This window comes from Mobula birostris, chromosome 5 (genome assembly GCF_030028105.1).
Source record: "Mobula birostris isolate sMobBir1 chromosome 5, sMobBir1.hap1, whole genome shotgun sequence".
Lineage (NCBI taxonomy): Eukaryota > Metazoa > Chordata > Chondrichthyes > Myliobatiformes > Myliobatidae > Mobula > Mobula birostris.
The window spans coordinates 194,714,600-194,738,327 of record NC_092374.1 but is presented as its reverse complement, the minus strand read 5'-3'; the positions used below and the strand labels follow the sequence as shown (position 1 = coordinate 194,738,327).

At 44.5% G+C, this 23,728-nt stretch overlaps 1 protein-coding gene across 3 annotated transcripts in view; it reads left to right on the top strand.

Moving 5' to 3' along the window:
• The window catches only part of LOC140198198 (protein PRRC2A-like), a 141,108-nt gene that overhangs the window by 63,812 nt on the left and 53,568 nt on the right, over window positions 1-23,728 (top strand). For all 3 annotated transcript variants that reach the window (XM_072259227.1, XM_072259226.1, XM_072259225.1), the window contains 6 exons: window positions 4,908-5,223; window positions 6,979-7,165; window positions 12,188-14,389; window positions 15,522-15,736; window positions 20,489-20,637; window positions 21,367-21,535. In XM_072259227.1, coding sequence (XP_072115328.1) covers window positions 4,908-5,223; window positions 6,979-7,165; window positions 12,188-14,389; window positions 15,522-15,736; window positions 20,489-20,637; window positions 21,367-21,535 — 3,238 coding nt within the window. The remainder of the gene's footprint in view (window positions 1-4,907; window positions 5,224-6,978; window positions 7,166-12,187; window positions 14,390-15,521; window positions 15,737-20,488; window positions 20,638-21,366; window positions 21,536-23,728) is intronic.

Here is a 23,728-nt window from a genome sequence, read left to right as displayed (position 1 = left end):
GCAAAGCACATCATCACAGTGAATGTATTTGCTACTGGACGATAGTCATTGAGGCATTCTTCGGCACTGCTATAATTGAAGCCCGCTTGAAGCACTTGTGTACCTCAGACTGCTGAAACAAGAAGTTTAAGATATTGTTGAACACTCCAGCCAGTTGATCTGCACAGGTCTTTAGTACTTGGCCAGGTGCCCAATTTGGGCTGGTTGCTTTCTGTGGGTTAACCCTGCTGAAGGATGCTCTTGTGTCGGCCTCAGAGACTGAAATCTCAGGGTCTTCGGGGGGGGGGGGTGGAAATCTGTGGGAGTTCGTGAAAGTGCTTCCATGTTTTGACGGTTTACTTTGACAGCATTCAAGCCTTGCCACAGCTGACAAGCATCCTTCGAATTTGGTCTAGAATTGCTACTCTGCACCTGAAATGGCTTTCCAGAGATCTTATCTGGCCGCCTTGTATTTTACTTGGTTGCCAGACCTGAATGCCTCTGAACTGGCTCTCAGCAGATTATGGATCTCGTGGTTCATCCAGGGTTTCTGGTTTGGGGAGACTGGGTTTTGTAGGGACACACTTGTAAACAACTGATTTTATAGTCTCTGACATCCGTGGTGTATTTGTTCTGAGTTGTTGAACACAGCCTAGTCCATTGACCTGAAACAATCCCTTGCTCCTCTGTCTCCTGCGACTACCTCTTTGTTGTCCTTATCTCTGGAGACTGCTCTTTAGCCTTTACCTGTGTGCAGTTAGTAGGGCAGTCAGGAGATTTGATTTCCTAAATTGCAGTCTAGGCATTCCTCATAATACTACAGCAGTGGTCAAATGTGTTGTGACACTTCCCTCCCCCAGTGTTGGAGGTGCTATGTTGATAACTGGGCATAGATTTCTTCAAACAGCTTGACTCTAGTCCCCAGGGTAGGCTGTTTCTTTGCTCATGAAGGTACTCGTACCTCAAGTGCATACTTAACATGGTCCTTTGGCATAATGTAAACTGCAGCCAGGATCATAGAGGAGAGAACTCAGTAAGTAGAATGGTCAGTACTTAATCATTAGATGTTCCATGTTGGGGAAACATGTGTGAGCAACCAGCACAACCAATGGTGACATCCTTCAGACAATTCACAAAACTACTACTTCTACTCTGAATCTGTGTGCAGTGGAAGCCTGTAATTTACATTTTGATGTGTTTGTGGTCCGACTGAGTGAATTGGAGCTTTTCCTGTCTCCACGTAAATTCAGCATGGTTAAGAGCCAGGTTGGGAACAGAGTATGCGGCCTAATGGTGGAGCGTGAACCCATGATTGGTTCCGTTACTCGCTGATCTAGACAAATAAAGCATTGAACAAGATTGATATCCACGAGTAAAAGAGCAGAAGGGAAGCAGATGGTCAGTACTGTCTGCCTGCGTTTGACTGTCCTCCACTCCCTTCTGCTTGCTGTGGCTGGATGAAGATGCAGGAGTATTGGGACTAGGACAAGGTTTGATCAGCGTACTTTGTGAATTGGGCTTGATTTTGAGGGCTCTGCAGTAAATGTTATGTGTTCCTGATTTCTGTTTACACCTTTCTATTGCTATTTTGTGTGATTTTTTTTTTTTGATCAGGGCACTTCATAAACTAGTTCTGTGGCCTGCAGTCAACTAACAACAGTACTAAATTGAAGTGAACTACACTGAACATTCCTAGACTGTTTCAAGGACTCTGTATTTTGATTAATATTGTTATTCGCTCATGTTTGCCACTTGCATGATTTGTTCTTTTGCACGTTGGATGTTTAATGTTTGAATTGGTTTCATGATGTTTCTTTGTTTCGTGGCTGCCTGTAAGAAACAGAATCACAGGGTTATGTAGTGCATACTTAAATAATAAATATACTTTGAATCTTTGAAGACCACTGCATCTGAACACCATAAAAATTTACAATGCAACACAGACCCACGCTCCTCCAACCTTTTTGCATTTTTCCAAATCAGCAGTCTGGTCAATTCAGAAACCCTTGGGTCTTACCAGCATATCTGCCTTGTCTCCCTGAAGCACAATGCAACTATTCCTTGTTTCCCTCTGAGACAGCAATCTTACACTTTGGTGCTCAGTCTTGTTCTCCAGAGACTGTATATTTGCTAACAAGATGCTAGGTAATGCAGGTTTAATACCCCGGCATTTTAGTCTGGCTGGGAGTCCTCCCCTCCTCTCAACAATGGTGATGTACCTTTATCCACTTAAAAGTGCCGAGTTCTTCAAACGGTCATGAGATAGCTAGTTCATTTAGACGGTTCAAAAATATATTACTTAAAAGGGAAATTGCATACTGCAGATTGCAGTGAGTAGTTTTTGTTAGAATATACAAGAGCTAAGTGTGGGGCCTGTATAGGTAAGACCATAGACATAGGAGCAGAATTATGCCAGTCAGCCCATCAAGTCTGCTCTGCCATTCCATCATGGCTGATCCCAGATCCAAATGGACCCCATACACCTGCCTTCTCACCATATCCTTTGATGCCTTAACTGATAAGGAAGTGAGAAACTTCCTGCTTAAACCACCACAGTCTGTGGCAGAGCATTCCACAGATTTACTACTCCCTGGCTAAAAAAAAAAGGTCCTCCTTACTTCTGTTCCTCAATTTTGAGGCTGTGCCCTGTAGTTCTGAATACCCCCACCATAGAAAACACCCTCTCCACATTCACCCTGTCTAGTCTTTTCAACATTTGGTAAGTTTCAATAAGAACCCCCTGCGTTCTTCTAAATTCCACTGAGTACAGGCCCAAAGATGTCAAACGTTCCTCGTATGTTTACATTCATGTTACATCCATCATCTACTTTAAACTTGCTGACTCATCCTCAGCTCTATCATCCTGGTTCCCATCCCCTGCTATGTTAGTTTAAACCACTCCCAACATCTCTAGTACCGCAAGAATACTGGTCCCCCTCTGGTTCAAGTGCAACCTGTCCCTTTTGTACAGGTCCTTCCTACCCCCAGAAGATGATGAATGAAAGTTGGTCTGAAGCAAGTGATGGTAGTTTCTTACTTGTCTTGTTCAGGTAGCCTCCTTGAGTCAGGAGGGGTTAAAATGTTCCAAAGATTTAAGGCCTTTGAAGTGTGAATGATGTCACCTGACCATACTCAATTGGCAGACCAATTGAATAATTACTTTGTTTCTGTCTTCACTAAGGAGGACATAAATAATCTTCCAGAAATAGTAGGGGACAGAGGGTCCAGTGAGATGGAGGAACTGAGCGAAATACATGTTAGTAGGGAAGTGGTGTTAGGTAAATTGAAGGGATTGAAGGCAGATAAATCCCCAGGGCCAGATGGTTTGCATCCCAGGGTGCTTAAGGAAGTAGCCCAAGAAATAGTGGATGCATTAGTGATAATTTTTCAAAACTCGTTAGATTCTGGACTAGTTCCTGAGGATTGGAGGGTGGCTAATGTAACCCCACTTTTTAAAAAAGGAGGGAGAGAGAAACCGGGGAATTATAGACCGGTTAGCCTAACGTCAGTGGTGGGGAAACTGCTGGAGTCAGTTATCAAAGATGTGATAACAGCACATTTGGAAAGCGGTGAAATGATCGGACAAAGTCAGCATGGATTTGTGAAAGGAAAATCATGTCTGACGAATCTCATAGAATTTTTTGAGGATGTAACTAGTAGAGTGGATAGGGGAGAACCAGTGGATGTGGTATATTTGGATTTTCAGAAGGCTTTTGACAAGGTCCCACACAGGAGATTAGTGTGCAAACTTAAAGCACACGGTATTGCGGGTAAGGTATTGGTGTGGGTGGAGAGTTGGTTAGCAGACAGGAAGCAAAGAGTGGGAATAAACGGAACCTTTTCAGAATGGCAGGCGGTGACTAGTGGGGTACCGCAAGGCTCAGTGCTGGGACCTCAGTTGTTTACAATATATATTAATGACTTGGATGAGGGAATTAAATGCAGCATCTCCAAGTTTGCGGATGACACGAATCTGGGCGGCAGTGTTAGCTGTGAGGAGGATGCTAAGAGGATGCAGGGTGACTTGGATAGGTTGGGTGAGTGGGCAGATTCATGGCAGATGCAATTTAATGTGGATAAATGTGAAGTTATCCACTTTGGTGGCAAAAATAGGAAAACAGATTATTATCTGAATGGTGGCCGATTAGGAAAAGGGGAGGTGCAACGAGACCTGGGTGTCATTGTACACCAGTCATTGAAAGTGGGCATGCAGGTACAGCAGGCGGTGAAAAAGGCGAATGGTATGCTGGCATTTATAGCGAGAGGATTCGAGTACAGGAGCAGGGAGGTACTACTGCAGTTGTACAAGGCCTTGGTGAGACCACACCTGGAGTATTGTGTGCAGTTTTGGTCCCCTAATCTGAGGAAAGACATCCTTGCCATAGAGGGAGTACAAAGAAGGTTCACCAGATTGATTCCTGGGATGGCAGGACTTTCATATGAAGAAAGACTGGATGAACTGGGCTTGTACTCGTTGGAATTTAGAAGATTGAGGGGGGGATCTGATTGAAACGTATAAAATCCTAAAGGGATTGGACAAGCTAGATGCAGGAAGATTGTTCCCGATGTTGGGGAAGTCCAGAACGAGGGGCCACAGTTTGAGGATAGAGGGGGAAGCCTTTTAGGACCGAGATTAGGAAAAACTTCTTCACACAGAGAGTGGTGAATCTGTGGAATTCTCTGCCACAGGAAACAGTTGAGGCCAGTTCATTGGCTATATTTAAGAGGGAGTTAGATATGGCCCTTGTGGCTACGGGGGTCAGGGGTATGGAGGGAAGGCTGGGGCGGGGTTCTGAGTTGGATGATCAGCCATGATCATAATAAATGGCGGTGCAGGCTCGAAGGGCCGAATGGCCTACTCCTGCACCTATTTTCTATGTATGTTTCTATGTATACTCCATTGTGGTCTGTCATTCCTTTTAATTTAGGAGCAACTGCTTAAGCAGCAGCAGCAACAGTGGCAACAGCAACAACAGCAGCAGCACCACCATCAGCAGCCGTCCTCCCAGCAGGCTCCATCACAGCAGCCTCCACAGCCTCTTGCCATGGCCCCGTCGGCACCTATGCACCCACAACAGCAGCAGAAGCCAATGTACCCTGGCTCAATTGGCCGTCCACCGCCACCTCCCATGCCCCCCATAGGCTATGACCCACGTTGGATGATGATGCCTCCTTACATGGACCCTCGTATGATGCAAGGCAGGCACCCCATCGACTACTTCCCACCTGGCGTTCATCCATCGGGTGAGTAGAACTTGCTCCTCCAACAATTTGATACTGTGTTCTGATCCTGGATTACATTTTTTTTCCATAAGGTATTAAAAGGCTTGTAGATAGATTTTTGGATGTTATGGGAGTGCACTGCTATGGGGCTAGTACAGGAGAGTGGTGCAAAGGTGAAAGTTCAGCCACGATTTTACTGAAGAATGCACAAGTCTGAGTGGTCTCAGTCTTAGAAGCTTATCACTCGATGTTCAACTAGAGTGTGCATATTATTGGTACCAATGTGAAAGGCTGCGACCTTTCCTCCAATTTCCTGTCTGAGGGCTGGCAGAAGAATGAGTGGGAGGGAACGTCATTGAAACCTATCAAATACTGAAAGGCCTAGCCAGAGTGCATGTGGAGGGGGTGTTTCAAATAGTGTAGTGCCAGAGATGCCTCAGAATACAAGGATGCTCCTTTAGAACAGTTGAGGAATTTTTTTTAAGTCAGATGGTGGTGAATTTGGGATTCATTGCCACAGACAGCTGTGGAGGCTCAGTCTTCGGGTATGTTTAAAACGCGTGAGAAACTTGCCCTACACATCTTTTAAACTTCCCTCCCCCACCCCCACCTATTGAACGTCCTCTAGTATTTAATTCTATCCTGAGAGAAAGATTCTAACTGTCTATTCTATCTGCACCACGTACTCAAATTTTAATAAAGCCTCCCCTCGGTCTCTACTCCAACAAAAGCAACCTCATTTATAGTTTCTACCCTCTAATCTGGGCAGTATCCTGGTAAGCCTGCTCCATGTTCTTTCTAAAGCTTTCACATACTTCCTATAATTGGGTGACAAGAATTGTACACACTATTCCAAGTGCAGCCTAACTAAGCTAAAGCATGACTTCCTTACTCTTGTACTCAGTGCCCCAACATTGAAGACAAGCATGCCATGTGCCATCTTTGCATTTCTAAAGTGTATGTCCCACTAATATCAAGGTGATGTACAACCCTTAAGATACTATACACGCTCAACGTTTCAAAAATAATGTCTTCCCTTCTGTCATTAAATTTCTGAATGGATAAATGAATATTACCTCACTTTTGTTCCTTTTTTTTTTGCACGACCTATTTAATTTAATTGTATTTTTATTTATTGAGATACAGCGCAGAGTAGGCCTTCTGACCCTTCAAGCCATGTTGCCCAGCAACCCCTGATTTAACCCTGAGCCAATCATGAGACAATTTACAATGACCAGTTAACCTAACAACCAGTATGTCTTAGGGCTGTGGGAGAAACCGGAGCACTGGAAGGAAATCCATGAGGTTACAGGGAGAACGTGCAAACACCTTACAGGCAGCAATGGGAAGTGAACCATCTATGTACTTAATGTAATTTATATTTTCTATTATATATTGCAATGTACTGCTGCCTCAAAACAACAGTTTACCAGTGAAATTCTGACATACTGTGACATCTCATGACAGCTTGCTCACAAATTGCTCTACCAGATGTTCTTTCTCTTTAGCATCAATAGAAATGTGTGCAAAGGGAAAGATAGCAACATGATATTTTGTGGAAATAGTTGGAGATAAAATTGAGAAAATAAATGAAACATCCATTATTTTGGCATTTTGATCATTTGTGACTGGAAACTTGCCCATGTCCATTAAAGAACAGCTTGCTCAGAATCTGCTGTGTAGACTGTTAGTTCCCTTGCATAACTGACATAGAGCTGGAATTTTCACTGCACATAAGAGCACATCCAGTTTAATATGTTTCTCCTGCTTTTGTAGGTTTAATGGCTCGTGAGCGCTCAGACAGTGGTGGTTCTGGATCAGAACCCTTTGACCGTCACCCCTCAAGGGGCACTCCTCCTATTGACCCTAAGCTGGCCTGGGCTGGTGATGTGTTCCCGTCAACAGAAATTCGGCCTCTGGCTTCGCCGATAAGACCTCATGAAGATGATGACAAAGGCTTGAGGTCAGTTTGTGTATGTGGCCGAAAAAGGGGAGGAACTAAATTGCATGCCTGGGGGTAAATGGGTTATATGTGTAGAACTTGGCCATACCAACCAGAGGTCCCATGCTGCTTGGCCAGTTAGTACAGGGAGCACTTAATACAAGTGTGTAAATGAGTGGAGTGAAATTCTGGTAGCAGTAGCATCTGATGTATCTTCAAGGATGATTTGTACTGAGAGAAGCTGCTATTCAAGTCACTTCCACAATGTCTTGCTTTAGCCAAGTAATGGCTTCCATTCCAATACACCAAAATGCAGTTAATTGTGTTCTTGTAGTACAAGGATAAATTGATTTTTCTGTAACTACTTTGCAGTGAAACTGCAAATAAATTTTTTAGTGATGAGGTGCATATCAAGGCCAATGTTCTGCTTGAACCAGAATGTGCTACCTTAATTTGTAAGTCATGCTTGTCTTTATAAAATGATATGGTGCTGCTTCACATGAGGCAATAGAAATTTACATGGCAAAACTAGATCTTTCAGCCAGCTCCAAAATTTATGTTGCTCTGTTAAGGAAAGAATATATGGCCATATGGTGCACACCTCAATAGCTGCTTGATGTCAGCTTCACATCAGCTTAGTTTGAGGAAGAAATGTTCAGAGTAAAGTCTACAAGTCTACTTACAATTTGGAGAGGTGGGTATTGGTGTATGCACAAATCAAGCAGTTTACTCAGTCCAGATACCAAGCCTACAGCTTTGTATTTTCTTCTTGAACGATGTCTCAAATATTGTGCAAAGAGAAATTTATTTCTATTGCATATACTTCCATGACTTTATTTTTGAAACACTGAGAAGTTACATTCTCTGAATTGGTGATGTTGCGAGAGATTTGTTTAAAGCTACATGATCTAGATCAGCTGGAAAGAATAACAGTAAATGAAGTTTAATCCTGACAAATATGAAATGATACAACGTGTAAAGGTAAATATAGGCTGCACAGGGAGTGTTGAAGAACAGGGGACGTGGATCTCTAAAAGTGAGCACGATGTATGATGTGCTTCCCTTCATTGGTGGATTAAAAGCTGGCATGTCACGTTACAGCTTTGAAACGTTGGTTAAAGCCACACCTGGAGTATTGTGTGCAATTACTTTAGGAGCGATTAAGTGTCCTAGACTGAGTGCAGAGGCAATTCAGGATGTTGCCCAGATTGCAATGTTCCATTCGTAAGGAGACTGGATAGGTTGTTTTGTTTGCCCCAAAGCAGAGGAGGATGTAAAGTGACTTGACTGAGGTGTGTGAAAAATTGGGGAGAATAGATAACTTTCCCATGGTGAGGGCCTTTAAGACAAGTGGGCTTAAATTTATGGTAAGAGTGAAGAGGATACAAGGGAATATGAGGGGACATTTGAGAAGCATCTAGACAAGTACTTATGGATTGAGCTGCCAGCACTGGTGGATGCGGGTTCTCTTTTGACATGAGAAAAATTTGGATAGGTACGTGGATGGGAGGACTGTAGTCTTGGTGCGGGTTTATCTGACTAGGCAGAATAATCGTTCAGCACAGACTAGGTGGGCTGAAGGACCTGCTTAAGTGTGGTAGTGTTCTATGACTACTTGAGTCACCATGGCAAAGAGTGCTAAGGATCTTGAACAAATGGGGGTTAGTGTGAGTGTGGTTGACTGCAAGGGCCTTGCTTCTGCACAACTGACTCCAGCAGTTTTACATTCATACTAAGGAATGATTCGGGTAGATGGAGCTCATCAGCCTGGGAAGGCAGTCCATCTAAAAGAGGGAAAACTCTGATTTCAAACCTCCGCTGCCTTGCGGCCATACCCACTCATGGGAAAGGCTTCGGGAGTAAACCCTGAGGACAAATCCGGAGCTGGAGTCCCTGAGGCAGTCGGACATTGACTTCAACCTTGTTCTGGCAACTTCTGCGACGACATTGGTGCCAAGCTGTATCGGCCCTTGCCCTTCCCTTGGACAACATCGATGTCGCGGAGAGGGGAGACTTGCTGCATGGGCAACTGTCAGTCTTCCATACAGCCTTGCCCAGGCCTGCGCCCTGGAAACTTCCAGGCGCAGATCCATGGTCTCACGAGACTTAACCGATGCCACCACCACTAAGGAATGATCTTGTACAGCATATCAGAAACCACTAACAATCTTCAAACTTTTGATTGCATTTTCGCTGCTGCTGTGATGTGATTTCAGCATTTCAGGTTTATTTTAAATGGACTGGTCCTGTACGAGTTACAAAGAAATGTTAGATAATTTTCATTTCAAAGGTACATTTAATGTCAGAGAAATGTATACATCCTGAGGTGCTTTATCTTCGCATCCATCCACGCAAACAGAGGAGTGCCCCAAAGAATGAACGACAGTTAAATGTTAGCACCCTAAAGTCCCCTCCCTCCCACGCATAAGTGGCAGCAAGCAACAATCCCTCCCACCAGCAAAAATAAAAGCATCGAGCCACCGAGCACTTAAGCGTGAGCAAAGCAACAATAAAGACACAGACTTGCAGTTACCCCAAGACTACATTGTTCACCCAGCATTCGACATGCCACAGGCTCTCTCCCTGATAAAGGAGAAAGAGCTCTCTCCGTTTTCACAGAGAGCGAGGAAACATAAAGAACTCGCTGGTTTACAATGTTAAAAGTCCATTATGTTGCATTTTTCATGCTCTGTGCCCAAAGATGGAGTCTCTGTGCACACAGCCATAGATATTCTGACTCCCCCGACGACACAGGGGTTTCTTGCCGTGACACTAACCTTCGATCTGCCTGTCTCCAGAGCCCTGAGATCCTAGGCCTCCTAAGCCGAGCCCTTGGCATGCCAAACAACGGACAGTTATGAAACCCTGAGAGCAGGTCCCATTCCCACAAAGAACTGTAGTCAGCATGTAACTCCAGGTCAGGGTCTTCAAAAGAACCTTGAAAGGGAAAAATAGAGATATTAAAGATGGAAATAGTTGTTTCCAAAGATGCAAGCAAAGGAATCACCATTTAGCGTCATCATCACTCTGCTCTGCCTCCGAAGTGCCTTTTAATCTAAGGTTACAGTGGTGATTTAGATTTCCTATTGATTATCCCCTTAAAGAAATAAGGAATTTATTTTTAAGATGGTTGCTCTGCACAGCAACAACCCTGCCGTGCCCAAAGCAAAAACAAACTCAGGGAACCAGAATAGTTAATAAATCATATAATGCCAATGCTGTTAAATGGAAAAACCTACAGAAAGTAGTAGATAAGGCACAATCCATCATGGATAAAGCCCTCCCACCATTAAGCACATCTACAACAATGCTGTCGCAGGACAGTAGCATCCATCATCAAGGATCCCCACCATCTAGGACGTGCTCTCTTCATGCTGTTGCCATGGGGCAGGAGGTGCAGCAGCCTCAATCCCCCACCACCAGGTTCAGGAGCAGTTATTACTCCCCAGCCATCAAGCTCTTGAACCAGAGGAGATAACTTCATTCAACTTCACCCACTCCCAACGCTAACTGATATCACAACCTGTGGACTGGCTTTCAAGGGCTCTTAACTCGTGTTCTCAATATTTATTGCTTATTTATTATTTTTTTTTGTATTTGAACTGTTTTTTTGCACATTCATTGTTTTTCCACCTTTGTGCATTTTCATTTTTTTGTATTTGCTATGAATGATTGCAAATAAATGAATCTCAGATAGTATATGGTGACATGTATGTACCTGATAATACACTTACTTTAAACTTTGAATTGCCTGGAAAGCCTTAAGATGAGCTCAGTTGCCTAAAATAGTGTGAGTGGGTCTATTCTGAATAGCCTGAAGGAGCAGTATGACTGATGCCTAGTTCAGAATTGTTTATAAAGATTTGGCTATGATATCAAGTGCTTCCACTCTTCTGACTGTAAGAGAGAAGTGGAAGCACAGTGAGCACTCCTGGATAAGGGATGCATGTAACTATTGAGTACATCAACAGCAGGCAGTGTGTGATGGAAAGGCAAGTGTATTACACATCAATGATGAGGCTTTATCAGGGCATTTTGGGGATGCTATGTTTGCACTGAAACTTGAGGGCTGTCCTAGCACCCTTGTGTTGGTTGTTAACACAAATGAAGCACTTCACTGTTTGCTTCAATGTACTTGAGATAAATCTGCATACTGGGTCAGGTCCTGAGGAGGTTTGCAAGAATCATCCCAGGAATCAAAGGCTTAACATGAGTATTTGATGGCCCTGTGCCTTTAATCAAGGTTCAAGATACATTTATTATCAAAGCATGTATGCAGTATACAACACTGAGGTTTGCCTTCTCCAGAAAAGTACAAAACAAAGAAAACATCAATACTACCCCCCCCACCCACCCACCGCAAAAGCAGATTACACACACGTCACCAAGAACATCAAACCCCTACTCGTGCCCCCCATGCATAAAAAAACACAAACAAATCATGCAAACAGCAACAAGAGAGAACAGGCAAAAACACAGAATATTAAAAACACAAAATTGAGAGTGTGTCGAACCACCGTTCAGTCCATAAACTGCAGACCCAGAACTTTGGTACTATCCTCTGACAGCACTGAGACACCACTCGAGTGCAGAGGCCTTGGGAGCAGCGAGCGGGAGGCTGGTAGATGGCACTAAACACTCGATCGCTGAGCGTGCTTCTGATGGCGGGGGGTTCTCATGCAGACCGACAGGTACTGAAAAGCTCAGAGAGGGAGAGACTGTTTGTATTAGTAGGAGAGTCTAGGATCAGAATGAAGGGAGACCCCTTTAGAACTGAAATGACAAATTTCTTCAACCAAAAGATGATGACCCTGTGGAATTTATTGCCACGGAAGGCTCTGGAGACCAAGTCACTGGGTATATTCATGAATAGGGTTGCAAAAAATTTCAGCATTATTGAATGACACAGTATAATCTGGGCCAAATGGGCCAGTTTCTACTCTTAAATCGTATGATCATTGTAAACTATTTACAGTAGATGTTTCAGATTATTTTGGCATATTATGCTGTTGGTTGTTTGCTAATGCTTTGTTTACTACACAGAAGTGAAACGCCACCTGTTCGACACCGTGATGCTGTGCCACCACAATCCTTCATGAGCAGCCTCCAGCCTGTTTCAGAGAGCGGAGCCCGGCACGTTGCCCAGATGCAGCGCTATCCATTGGTAGAGCGGCTGGATGAGCAGAGGCCAAGCCCTTGGCAAAACTCACTGCCCAGCAGCATCCAGGCAGAACTGGGCAGGGACAGGCGGATGGAGATGTCTGCCCAGCTCCAGCATTCTGCACGCAAACCGGACCAGGAGCCGATGCCTGCCCGCAGGGAGGTGACCCAGCTCTCACATGAGGACAAGAAGGTGGAGCCACATGTGATGCATCACCCCCGGGAATCCGCGGGGCTCCCCAACAGTGTGAAGAAGACTGGGCCACCCCCTCAGCCCCTGGAGCTCCTGCAGCATAAGGAAGACCACCAGGCCAAAGAGAACAAACAGGAGGAAAACAGGAAAGGGGACAAACCTGGCCGTCAGGATGTGCACCGGTCACAGAGAAAGGAACCCAAAACAGAAACCCGCTGGGGTCCCCGGCCTGGCAGCAAAAGCCGTGATGAGGCAGGGGAGAAACCTACCCGCAGAGCAGGCCCGATTAAAAAGCCAGTGCTGAAGGAGCTGAAGAGGGAGGATAGTGAGCAGGAAACTGAGAAGGGAAAGCCAGCGGCTGGGGAGAAAGTTGCTGTCAAAGGAAAAGACAGACCACTGGAATCCAAGTTCGAAGCTGACCCCTGCAAGCCCGATTCTTCCTCTTCCACCGGTTTGAAAGTCAACCAGCCCAGTCCTTCTGTTGTTTCCAATAAGTCTCTGCCAGGCCCTCCGGTGACCAGTCTGCAGGATGATCGAGGGAAGGCCAAGGCACCTGGAAAGGACCAGAGGACAGAGAAAGCCAAACCATCCAAGCCACCTCCAAAGGATTTTGGTGGGCCCCGACGCAGCAGGGACCGTGACCAGATGTTTGAGGGTGGCTATGCTGGCCGGGGACGCCCTAGGGGTCGCGGGGAGTTCTTCTCAAGGGGCAGGGGCTACCGGGGCTCCTATGGGGGCCGGGGGAGAGGTGGCAGGGGGCGCAGCCGTGAGTTCCGTGGCAGCCGGGAGCCAGTGTACCGAGCGGGCGAGGAGGGTGCTAGGGGCTCCTTCCGGCCCAGAAACCCCAGCGAGACACGGAGTGAGGGCTCAGAGTATGAGGAGATCCCGAAGCGACGGCGCCAGAGGGGCTCAGAGACTGGCAGTGAGACCCATGAGAGCGCCAGCGATGTGGCCCACTCCGACAAGGAGGCCCCTTCGGGTCCCAAGGAGTCCCGCAATCCCGATCAGGGACGGATGGACAAGAGAGGTAGGGCTGAGCCGGCCAAATTCGGGGACAAGACTCCACCTCGGCTCAGCGACACTTCGCGTGGCAGGATTTTCACCCCACGTGGCGTGCCCTCCAGAAGGGGGCGGGGGGGCGCCCCGCGAGGTGGCAGCCGCCCCCAGCAGGGTGGCTGGGGCCCCCCTTCAAGGGCACCCCCTCCCAGGAAACAACCGTCCAAGGAGCAGGCAAAGGTTCCAGAGGGCAAGCCACTAGATGTCCCATCAGGCAAGGAACACGACAAGAGCCTGCCAGAGAAGCCAGCACCAACAGTGGACCCTGGCTTCCCTGATGGTCACCCCCCACGGTCAGAGAGACCCCTGGACAGGCCACCAAGGAGGCGGCGTCACGGCCGGTCCCAGCAGCAGGATAAGCCACCCCGCTTCCGCCGTTTGAAGCAGGAGCGGGAGGTGGCAGCCCGGATGAATGGTGAGAGGAGTCCCTTCCCAGCCGAGTCGCTGCCAGTCAACCCCCCTCCCAACCCCCAGACAGAGGAGGTCAGGGAAGTGGTCCGCCATGCCGCCGGCACCAAGTCTCCTGACCTTTCCAACCAGAACTCTGACCAGGCCAACGAGGAGTGGGAGACCGCCTCAGAAAGCAGCGACTTCACGGAAAGGCGGGACAAGGATGGCATGCTGGTGAAGGGCGTCCCCGGAGCAGTCAAGTCAATGGATCCGAACGCCGCCCAGAAGAAGGAATCATCCAAGCGCAGCTTCTCCAGCCAGCGGCCTGGCATGGACCGGCAGAATCGGCGCTCCAACCCCGGGGATTCAGGGGGCAAAAACAGCCGCAGCAACGCTGGGTCCATGAAGAACGAGAAGCGCAACTGGTCGTCTCCAAAGAATAAGAGGTGGGTGAGTGTGGGATAAGTAAGATATGTAATGAGGATCCAGAAATCGATGGGTGTTGATTGTCAAGATGTGGCAGAGCTAGTTCTAGGAACATTGCTGCTCCCACCTCTTGTGTTCTTAACAGTCCCAACCACTCCTGGGAGGTCACAACTCGAGTCTTAGATATGTTTTGCTTTAAAAAAATACACATGGCCCTTTAGTCAAACCAGAATAATAGTGATTGTGATTATGTCCCACCCTTTAATTGGAAATCACTTAGAGGAGATGTGAACTGGGCAGGACCGTGAAATTGGTTTCGAATTTCTTTCTCAGAGAGCATGCAGGTTGAGCACTTCCCTGTGAACTCTTGAGAATTGTAGAAGCTTAGAAAGAAGGAAAGGACAATTCAGCACCTCTTGCCTTTACTGTTATCTTGTATGTAGCTCAATATACACTGAGTGCCACTCTATTAAGTATAGTAGTCAAATCCAGTGTAGTCTTCTGCTGTTATAGCCCATCTACTTCAAGGTTTGATGTTTTGTGCATTCAGACATGCTCTTCTACACACCACTGCTGTCATGTGTGGTTATTAGAGCAGTTACCTTCACTTTCCTGTCAGCTAGTCTGGCCATTCTCCTCTGACCTCTCAGTAACAAGGTGTTTTCTTCCACAGAACTGCTGCTCACTGGATGCGTTGTTTTCTTGCACCATTCTGTAAACCCTAGAGACTTGAACATGAAAATCCCACGAGATCAGTTTCTGCAAATCTCAAACCACTGTCTGGCACCAACAGTCATTCTGTGGTCAAAGTCACTTAGGTTACCTTTCAGCATTCTGATGTTTTATCTGAACAACAGAACCCAACAACGTACTTTTATGCAGTGAGTTGTGGCCACATGATTGGCTGGTTATATATTTGCATCAACAAGCAGGTGTGCTCACTTAAAGATGTGCCAATATCTTGATGTGCCAATGATAAATTACCTTTAGAGATGTACTGGAGGTTTTTCAATGTCTGTGAAACCATAACTTGGCATAAATTGGTTACTTCAGGGGTTGCAGGAAAAGAATTACTGCCATTTGGTCTGTGAATTTTATGTTGCTTTTTGAGGTGAAGTAATTATGGTATGTTTGCACCATCTAATTGAACAGGCCAGTAGAAGAACGTGCACCTTCCCTCCCTGCAGCTCTTTCTCAGAATGCCAGTGCTGTGTTCAGAGTGGACAGGATTATTCCCAGTGATTCTGCTGCCATCCAGCAAGCCATCGCTGAAGTCAGCAACAGGCATAAAGACCGCAAGCTGGCCCCTGCGAAAGCTAAAGAGAAGAGTGATATGTTGACGCAATTTGACCTGAATGATTATGCAAGTAAGTCCAGAGGTAATGTTCTGTAACTCCTTATGCATGGCTTGAATTTGTTTAGGGTCTGACATTTGCATCTCCCAGTTGCTACCCTGTTTGATAAATGGCTGTATGTGCTCTCACTTAACAAGTGACTTTTGATAATGTGCATGTGATAATTAAAATTCTCTGGTTCATTAAAGCATGGTCATGTATGGAAAGAAGCTGCACAATTCGGATAGTCAGTGTTGTTAGTACTCCCATCCCTCTCTGTTCTGTAGACGTCAGATTTCAGCCAGAGCAGTGGTCATCTTGCTGTGCCAATTCAAGCCCCCATCTACCAGGAGGATGAGAAATAACCAGGGCTTCTGTCTCTGAATTTATCCAGTGATTTGCAAGAGTCTAGGTAGTTAACTATTCCTCCTTGTGTGTACTTTAGCAAACCAGCCACACTTCACAGGCAGCTGGGAGGCATTGAATTGCACTTGGAAACAGTTGGCATGATTAAGAGGAAATATTTCATTGTGGTAGAATGAGCAATATTCTGTACTGCATGACTGTTTGATGCATTAGTCTGTCCCTCTCACTGTTTGAATGACAAGGTGAAAATTATTCGCAGCTGCTTCTACGGCTTGCTTTCTGTGTTCAGTTGTCAGTTTGCTCTTATGACTGAGCACAACTGACCTTGGGGTCTGGTTGCTGCTGTTCCCTCTGATTGCAGCTTAATGGATATTCAAAGTAGATCAGACTCCTGCTCTTCCTGTATTGATTGCTCCTAATGAAAATGTTGTGCCTCTGTTATGAGCCTAATAATTGAAAATGTTGAATATCATTCCACATTTGCTGTTTAAATCTCCATGTCAAATTTTATTTCACTGACATTCATTTACCTTTATATCTTTAAATGTATACAAAAGTATGGTATCAAATTTCAAAGTACGTATGGCACCTTATGCAACCCTGAGGTTCATTTTCTTGCGGGCATACTCGTCAACCCAGTGAAAGACCGAATCCAAAAGGACGAACAGCTAATGTGCAAAGATGACAAGCTATGCAAATACAAAAGAAAAATAAATAAACAAGGAATATCGAACATCAGATGGTCCTTGAAAATGAGTCGGTTGGTTGCGAGAACAGTGGGGCGAGTGAAGTTATCCCCACTGGTTCAAGAGCCTGATAGTTGAGAGATAACAACTATTCCTGAACCTGCTGGTGTGAATCCTGAGGCTCCTGTACCACCTTCCTGATGATAGCAGTGAGAACAGAGCACAGTGTTTGGAGTCATTGAAGTATCCCAAATACTTGGAGCATTTGCTTGCTTTAACAGTTCAGGAATAGGATGTTGTGTAATGAACCAGATTTTATTAAGGAACTTAAGGTAGAGGAATCCTTAGGAGCCTGGGGTCATAATGTGATGGAATTCACCTTGCAGTTTGGAGGGGAGAAGACAAAGTTAGATGTATCAGTTAGTACAGTAAAGGGAATTACAGAGGCGTGAGAAAGGAGTTGGCCACCCTGTTTGGAAGAGGACACTAACAGGGGTGACAGCAGAATAGCAATTCAGAAGGCACAGGATAGATGCATCCCAAAAAAGTAGTATTCAAAAGGGAGGAGGAAGCAACTTTGGCTGATGAGAAGTCAAAGGCAGCATAAGGAAAATAGGACTTGTAATACAGCAAAAATTATTGTGAAGTTGTAGGACTGGGAAGCTTTTTTTAAAAAAAAAAGCAAAATGCAGCTAAAAATTCCTTGAGAGAAATGATGAAATATGAAGATAAGCTACCCATTACATAAGAAAATATCAAAAAAAAACTTCAGTTATATAAAGGGTAAAAGAGAGGCAAGAGTGGATATCAGACCACTGGAAAATTACACTGAAGTAGTAATGGGAAACAAAGAAATGCCAGACAAGTATTATGTGTCAGTCTTCTCTGTGAAAGGCGCTAGCTAGAAATTCAAGAGTGTCAGGTCAGAAGTGAGTGCATTTATTATCACTAAAGAGAGGTTGCTTGGGAAGCTGAAAGGTCTGAAGATAGATAAGTCACTTGAACCAGATGAGCTATACCCCAAGGTTCTGAAAGAGGCAGCTGAAGAGATCATTAGTAGTGATCTTTCAAGAGTCAGTAGATTCTGAAATGGTTCCAAGGGACTGAGATGTTGCTCCATTCTTTAAGGGAAAGAAGAAAGGAAATTGTAGGCCAGTTGGATCATAAGATACAGGATCAGAATTAGGTCACTTGCCCCATCAAGTGTGCTTTGTCATTTCATCATTGCTGGTCCATTTCCCTCTTGGTCTCAATCTCTTGCCTTTGCCCCAAATGCCTTGGCTAATTGAGAAGCTACCAACCCTTGCCTTACCAATTACTTGACCCCCCACAGCCACCTGTGGCAATGAATTCCACAGATTCACCACTCTAGCTAAAGAAATTCCTTCTCATCTGTGTTCTAAATGGATGCCCCTCTATTCTGAGGCTGTGTCCTCTGGTCTTGGACTCAAATCTGAGGTGGAAAGTGACTTGGGAGTCCTTGTGCAGGATTTCCTAAAGGTTCATTTGCAGGTTGAGTCAGATGATGAGGAAGGCAAATGTAATGTTGAGGCTTTATAATGCACTGGTGAGGCCTCTCTTAGAGCGTTGTGAACAGATTTGGGCCCCTTTCCTAGGACATTGGAGAGAGTTCAAAGGAAGTTCACTAAAACGATTCTGGAATTGAAGGGCTTATCATATCAGGAGCATTTAATGGCTCTGGGTCTGTACTTGCTGGAGTTTAGAAGAATGAAGGAGATCTCATTGAAATCTTTCAAATGCTGAAAGGTCTAGATGATGTGGAGAGGATGTTTCCTGTAGTGTGGGTGTCTAGGGCCAGAGAACACAGCCTCGAAATAGAAGTACATCCAAATAGAATGGAAATGAACTTGATCAGTGATTTGATGGGGTGGTCTGCTTTGAAGGGACAGAAGGGCATTTTCTGTGCTGTACAACTAAATAAATAATAAAAAAATATTTAAAGCAGATGTTTATAGCTGCTTGATTAGTCAGGGCTTCAAAGGTTACACGAAGAAGGCAGGAGAAGAGAGTTGAGAGTCATAGTAAACTGGCCACATGGAATGGCCTTATTCTACTCCTGTGTCTTGTAGTCTAGGCTATAACCCTTCAACTACCAAGCTCTAGAACCAACATCGATAACTTCATTCACCTAAGTTGTGAACTGATTCCACTCCCATGTTCTCTGAATCGATAAATTATTTCTATATTAGATATTTATTTTGGATGTTTTCTGTAGTTTTTCATTGATTCTATTGTATTTTTGTTTGATTGTGAATGCCACATAATGACGTGAATGCCTGCAAGAAAATGAATCACGGTCTGACATAATACTGTGATCATAAATCTGCTTTGAACTTTAAACTTAGTTGTTTAGGGAACCTGCAGAAGGCATTCTGTGGCACCATTTGTCACAAATAGACAATTAAGTGAAGCAGACTTGATGGGCCAACTGGCCTAATTCTGCTCCTGTGTCTTATGGTCTAATTATTCTGTCATAGAAAAATTAGGCCATTTGGCCTATTGAGTCTGTTCCACCATTGAATCATGGCTAATCCTCTTTCCCCCATCCTCAACCCCATTCCCCAGCTTGTAGGTTGAGTTGGTGAGGAAGGCATATGCAATGTTAGCATTCATTTCAAGAGGTCTAGAATATAAGAGCAGAAATGTGATGCTGAGGAATCACAATACTCCAATACCTTGAGTATTGTGAACAGTTTTGGGCTCCTCACCTACGAAAATATGTGCTTGTATTGGAGAGGGTTCAGAGGAGGTTCACAAGGATGATTCCAGGAGTAAAAAGATTATATGAGGAATGTTTGATAGCTCTGGGGCCTAGACAGTTGATGTAGAAAGGATGTTTCCCGTGGTGGGTGAGTCTGGGGCAAGAGGGCGCAGCTTCAGGATAGAGGGGCGTCCATTTAAAACAGATGCAGAGAAATTTCTTTAGCCAAAGAGTGGTGAATTTGTGGAATTTATTAGCACAGGCAGCTGTGGAGGCCAGGTCACTGGGTGTATTTAAGGCAGAGCTTGATAGGTTCTTGATTGGTTGCGGCATCAAAGGATACAGGGAGTGGAGCTGAGGAGGGGATAGAAAGGATCAGCTATGATTGAATGACCGAGCAGACTCGATGGGTCAAATGGCCTAATTCTGCTCTTCTGGTCTTGTGGACTACTTCGTCACAACCACCTCATTCATGGTGGGTTGTCCTTTAGTTTAATTTCCTTAATGTCTTAAAGCCTTATTAAAAGCTGTTTTGACGTAGTGTTGAGGAAGCAACTTTTGTTTACTCAGTCCTTTTTAGTATGGGCATGTAACTCCTGTTTACACTTGAAGCCCCATATTCCTGAAGATCTTTGATCTACTGGATCTGCGTAGGCACTTTCGGACCTCCTTGCTAATTGATGGATCATGTATGAGTTTTAAATCATACTGTTATTGATCTGCCTCACGATATATCTTTCGTATGGGGAGGCTGGGGAAACAGATGTGTCCCTGTAAGATAAACAAAATGCCAGAAATATTTGGGTTATTACAGTATCTGTGTAAAGAGAATAAGTGTGTTAATTTAGGGTTATTATCTTTATCAGAAACGCAATTGATGACAAAGGGACTTGACAATTTTTTTTCTCTGCAGGTGCTGCCTGACTTGAATGTCTCCAGCATTTTCTATTTCAGTTTGTTGATATCTGCACTTTTTTATTTCTCTCTCCACCTCTTTATTCCATGCCATAGGTGTGGTGATCATTGATGATCACCCAGCAGTTTCAGCCGACGATGAAACCATATCCCCCCTGAATGACGGCTTCACCCGGGTCATTTCCAAGCGGCAGAAAAGAATCCTAGATGAGGAGCGACGCAAAAAAGAAGAGCATCTTCTCCAGGTATTGTAGTGAGTTGAGCTCCTAGCAATGATCCTGTCCATCTACATTATCTGTAGTCCCTTCTGCCTCTGAGACATTCTATATCAGTTTGTTGCTGAAAGCTTGCTGTACTTATGATACATTGCCTGAGCACTGATTGTGGAAGTGGTAGGTGTTGAGAGAAAAGTGTGAGAAGCTGTTGCATAAGATCTGAAAATTAAGAGAATATTTTCTGCTTTAGCTTTCCATTACATATCAGCAAATTGGAAGGTCAATGATTGCTAACTGTTTAAAAGTGAGACAGGAAGCATTGTGCAACAGGAGCAATAATACAGAAGCCTGATGAGTATTTAAATCAGAATCAGTTTTATGTCGTGCAATTTGTTGTCTTTGTGGCAGCAGTACAATGCAATACATATAAGAAAATAATGTGTAACTTGAAGATGCTCACTCTCTGTCCACCTCTACTCCCTCTGTAATGACTGGTGTGCCTCTCCTATTACCCTTTCTGAAGTCGACAATCAGTTCTTTGGTCTTCCTGAAATTGAGAGCAAGGTTGTTGCAGCACCACTTTAGCTTGCTGATAAATCTCTGTCCTGTATGCCCTCTTGTCACCATCTGAAATTCTGCCAACAATAGTTATGTTGTAGCAAAATTATAGATAGCCTTTGAACTGTGTCTAGCTACACAGTGATACATACTGAGAGGAATGTGGTTCTCTCTTAACACAATGTGCTCTTTACTCACTAGAAGGCTGTCAAAATCTGTGGGATAGATACTTTGCAAGCTTCCTTACCTGGTTTCCCCAAAAAACAGTCGAAGAAGGTTACTATGTCAACCACCAAATCCGAAGAGGGCAACACCGGTCAAGCTAATGCAACTGATCTGGGAACTCAGATCTGGAATACTACACATTCTGGTATGTTATTCTGCAATACAAAAAGAAAAGTAATGAGGTTGTGAATACAGTGACCTGTATTTTTTTTAAATCGGTAATCTCAAAAAAAGGTATTCTGCAAATACTTGCAACTCTCAAAGGTGTCACGTGGTTAGGGCAAGTTAATTGTCCACCTGTAACATATTGTGCAGCATGTTTTGTGAGCATTTTTGCTAAACATAAATTACGACTGAAAGGCCTTGTGGAAAGGCAATTCAGGTTCAATACCTGCAGCCCTGAAACATACTGTTTCTCTTCCCAGATGCTTCCTGACTGTCTGAGTACTCTGAAATCTGCTTAATTTCAGATTTCCAGTGTCGTAGATTTTCTTTTGCGCTGAGTATTAGGTTCAATAGGTACATTTAATGTCAGAGAAATGTATACAATATACATCCTGAAATTCTTTTTCTGCACAAACATCCACGAAAACAGACAAGTGCCCCAAAGAATGAATGACAGTTAAATGTTAGAACCCCAAAGCCCAGCTCTCTCCCACCAGCAAAAGCATCAGTGCCATCCACCAAGCACTCAAGTGTGCGGCAAAGCATCGATAAAAACACAGACACCCTGAAGGCGCACTAGTCTTCCAGGCCGGGTCCTTGGCATATCAAAACGTGGCTGGTCGTGAAGGCCTGAGAGCAGGTCTCATTACTACAAAGAACCAAAGTCAGAGTGTAGCTCCAGGTCAGGATGTTCAAAAGAAAAAGTTATCAAAGATTGAAATAGAGCTGTTTCTGAAGATGCAAGCAAAGGTATAGTCGTTCAGCGCTATCTTAACTTCGCTCTACCCTCCGATATTATGGCTAAATCTTATCTAAAATGGTTGAAGATGTCCTGGAGGAGTTGTTTTTTTTTTAAAGTGCTTGAAGTTTATCTTGATACAGCTGGGACTAACCATGCTTTGTCTACCCATTGTTGCCTCCATTACTGCATTAAAAATACCCAGCCCACTAGATTGCTAAGAGCGATTTGCATTAATGTATTAACAAATCACACATCTGAGCCTTTCAGAAAGCTTTAATGTTGTTTCTATGGAGATGCAACAGACTGCAGATACTGTAAATCTGGAGCAACACAAAGTGCTGAAGAAACTCGGTACACCCAACAACTGTGGCGGGAAATGGACAGTCGATGTTTTGGGTCAAGACCCTTCACCAGGACTGTCCAACATCTCAGCTGTCCATCTCCCTCCATAGAGGCTTTTTGGCTCACTGAGTTCCTCCAGCATTTTCTATGTTTGGCATTGAACAAGTGTCATATGAGGTAAGGAGAGTGGCATTTGGTTGGTGCTCCTTGATGTTACATGGCAGTTTGCACAGACCCCAGACTGTTGACAGCACTAGAACCAAATTGTTTGGCTACTGTGCCAAACCTTTTAAATTCTTGGCAGGGTGAGTTTGGATTGCGGTGTACAGTAAAAGCTAGACTGGTTAGCATCTGATTCAGAATTTGAACCTGTTCTAGTGACGCAAATCCAAAATCTTTCAGGTGACATGCAAAGCCAAGGTTCATTGTGGCTCTTATCTTCCTGTGTGCTCTGACTGATATTTGGTCAACAGTATTAAAAATGGTAAACCAGTAGTTTCCACTGTTATTTTAAGAATCTTAACTATTTTACTATTTGTTGTGTATGTGGCCTGTTTACACAACTATGTTATTAATAAAGACGCTGGAGACGGGAACTAAGTTTCATGGTTCTTTACTGGTAGAGTACAAACTTGACACACACAAACAGATCAATATGTGCCTAATAGTGCATGCAATGACGTGTTACTAAAACATAAAGTAGTCCCTTATTATAATGTAAGCCAGGGGTCCCCAACCTTTTTTGCAGTGCGGCCCAGTTTCATATTGACAATATTCTTGCGGACTGGCGGGGGGGGGGGGACAAAAGTACAGTAGTAGTCAAATACGTTGTTTACCCCGAAAAGACTACAATGATCATGGTGCCTTGCGCGGGCACCAGTGCGCATGCGTGACTTGCATATGCGTGCACGTGCTGTATTTTGCTATAAATCGTTTTTGGCGATTCTGTTCGGGAGGGGGCAGCTGTTAATCACGACCGGAATATCGGTGATAAGTGGCTAATACACCCAATTTCGTTTCTAAAAGGGTTTATCTAACGAATTTAATATTAAACACACAGCGCATATTTTCCCTGTATGAACACATAAA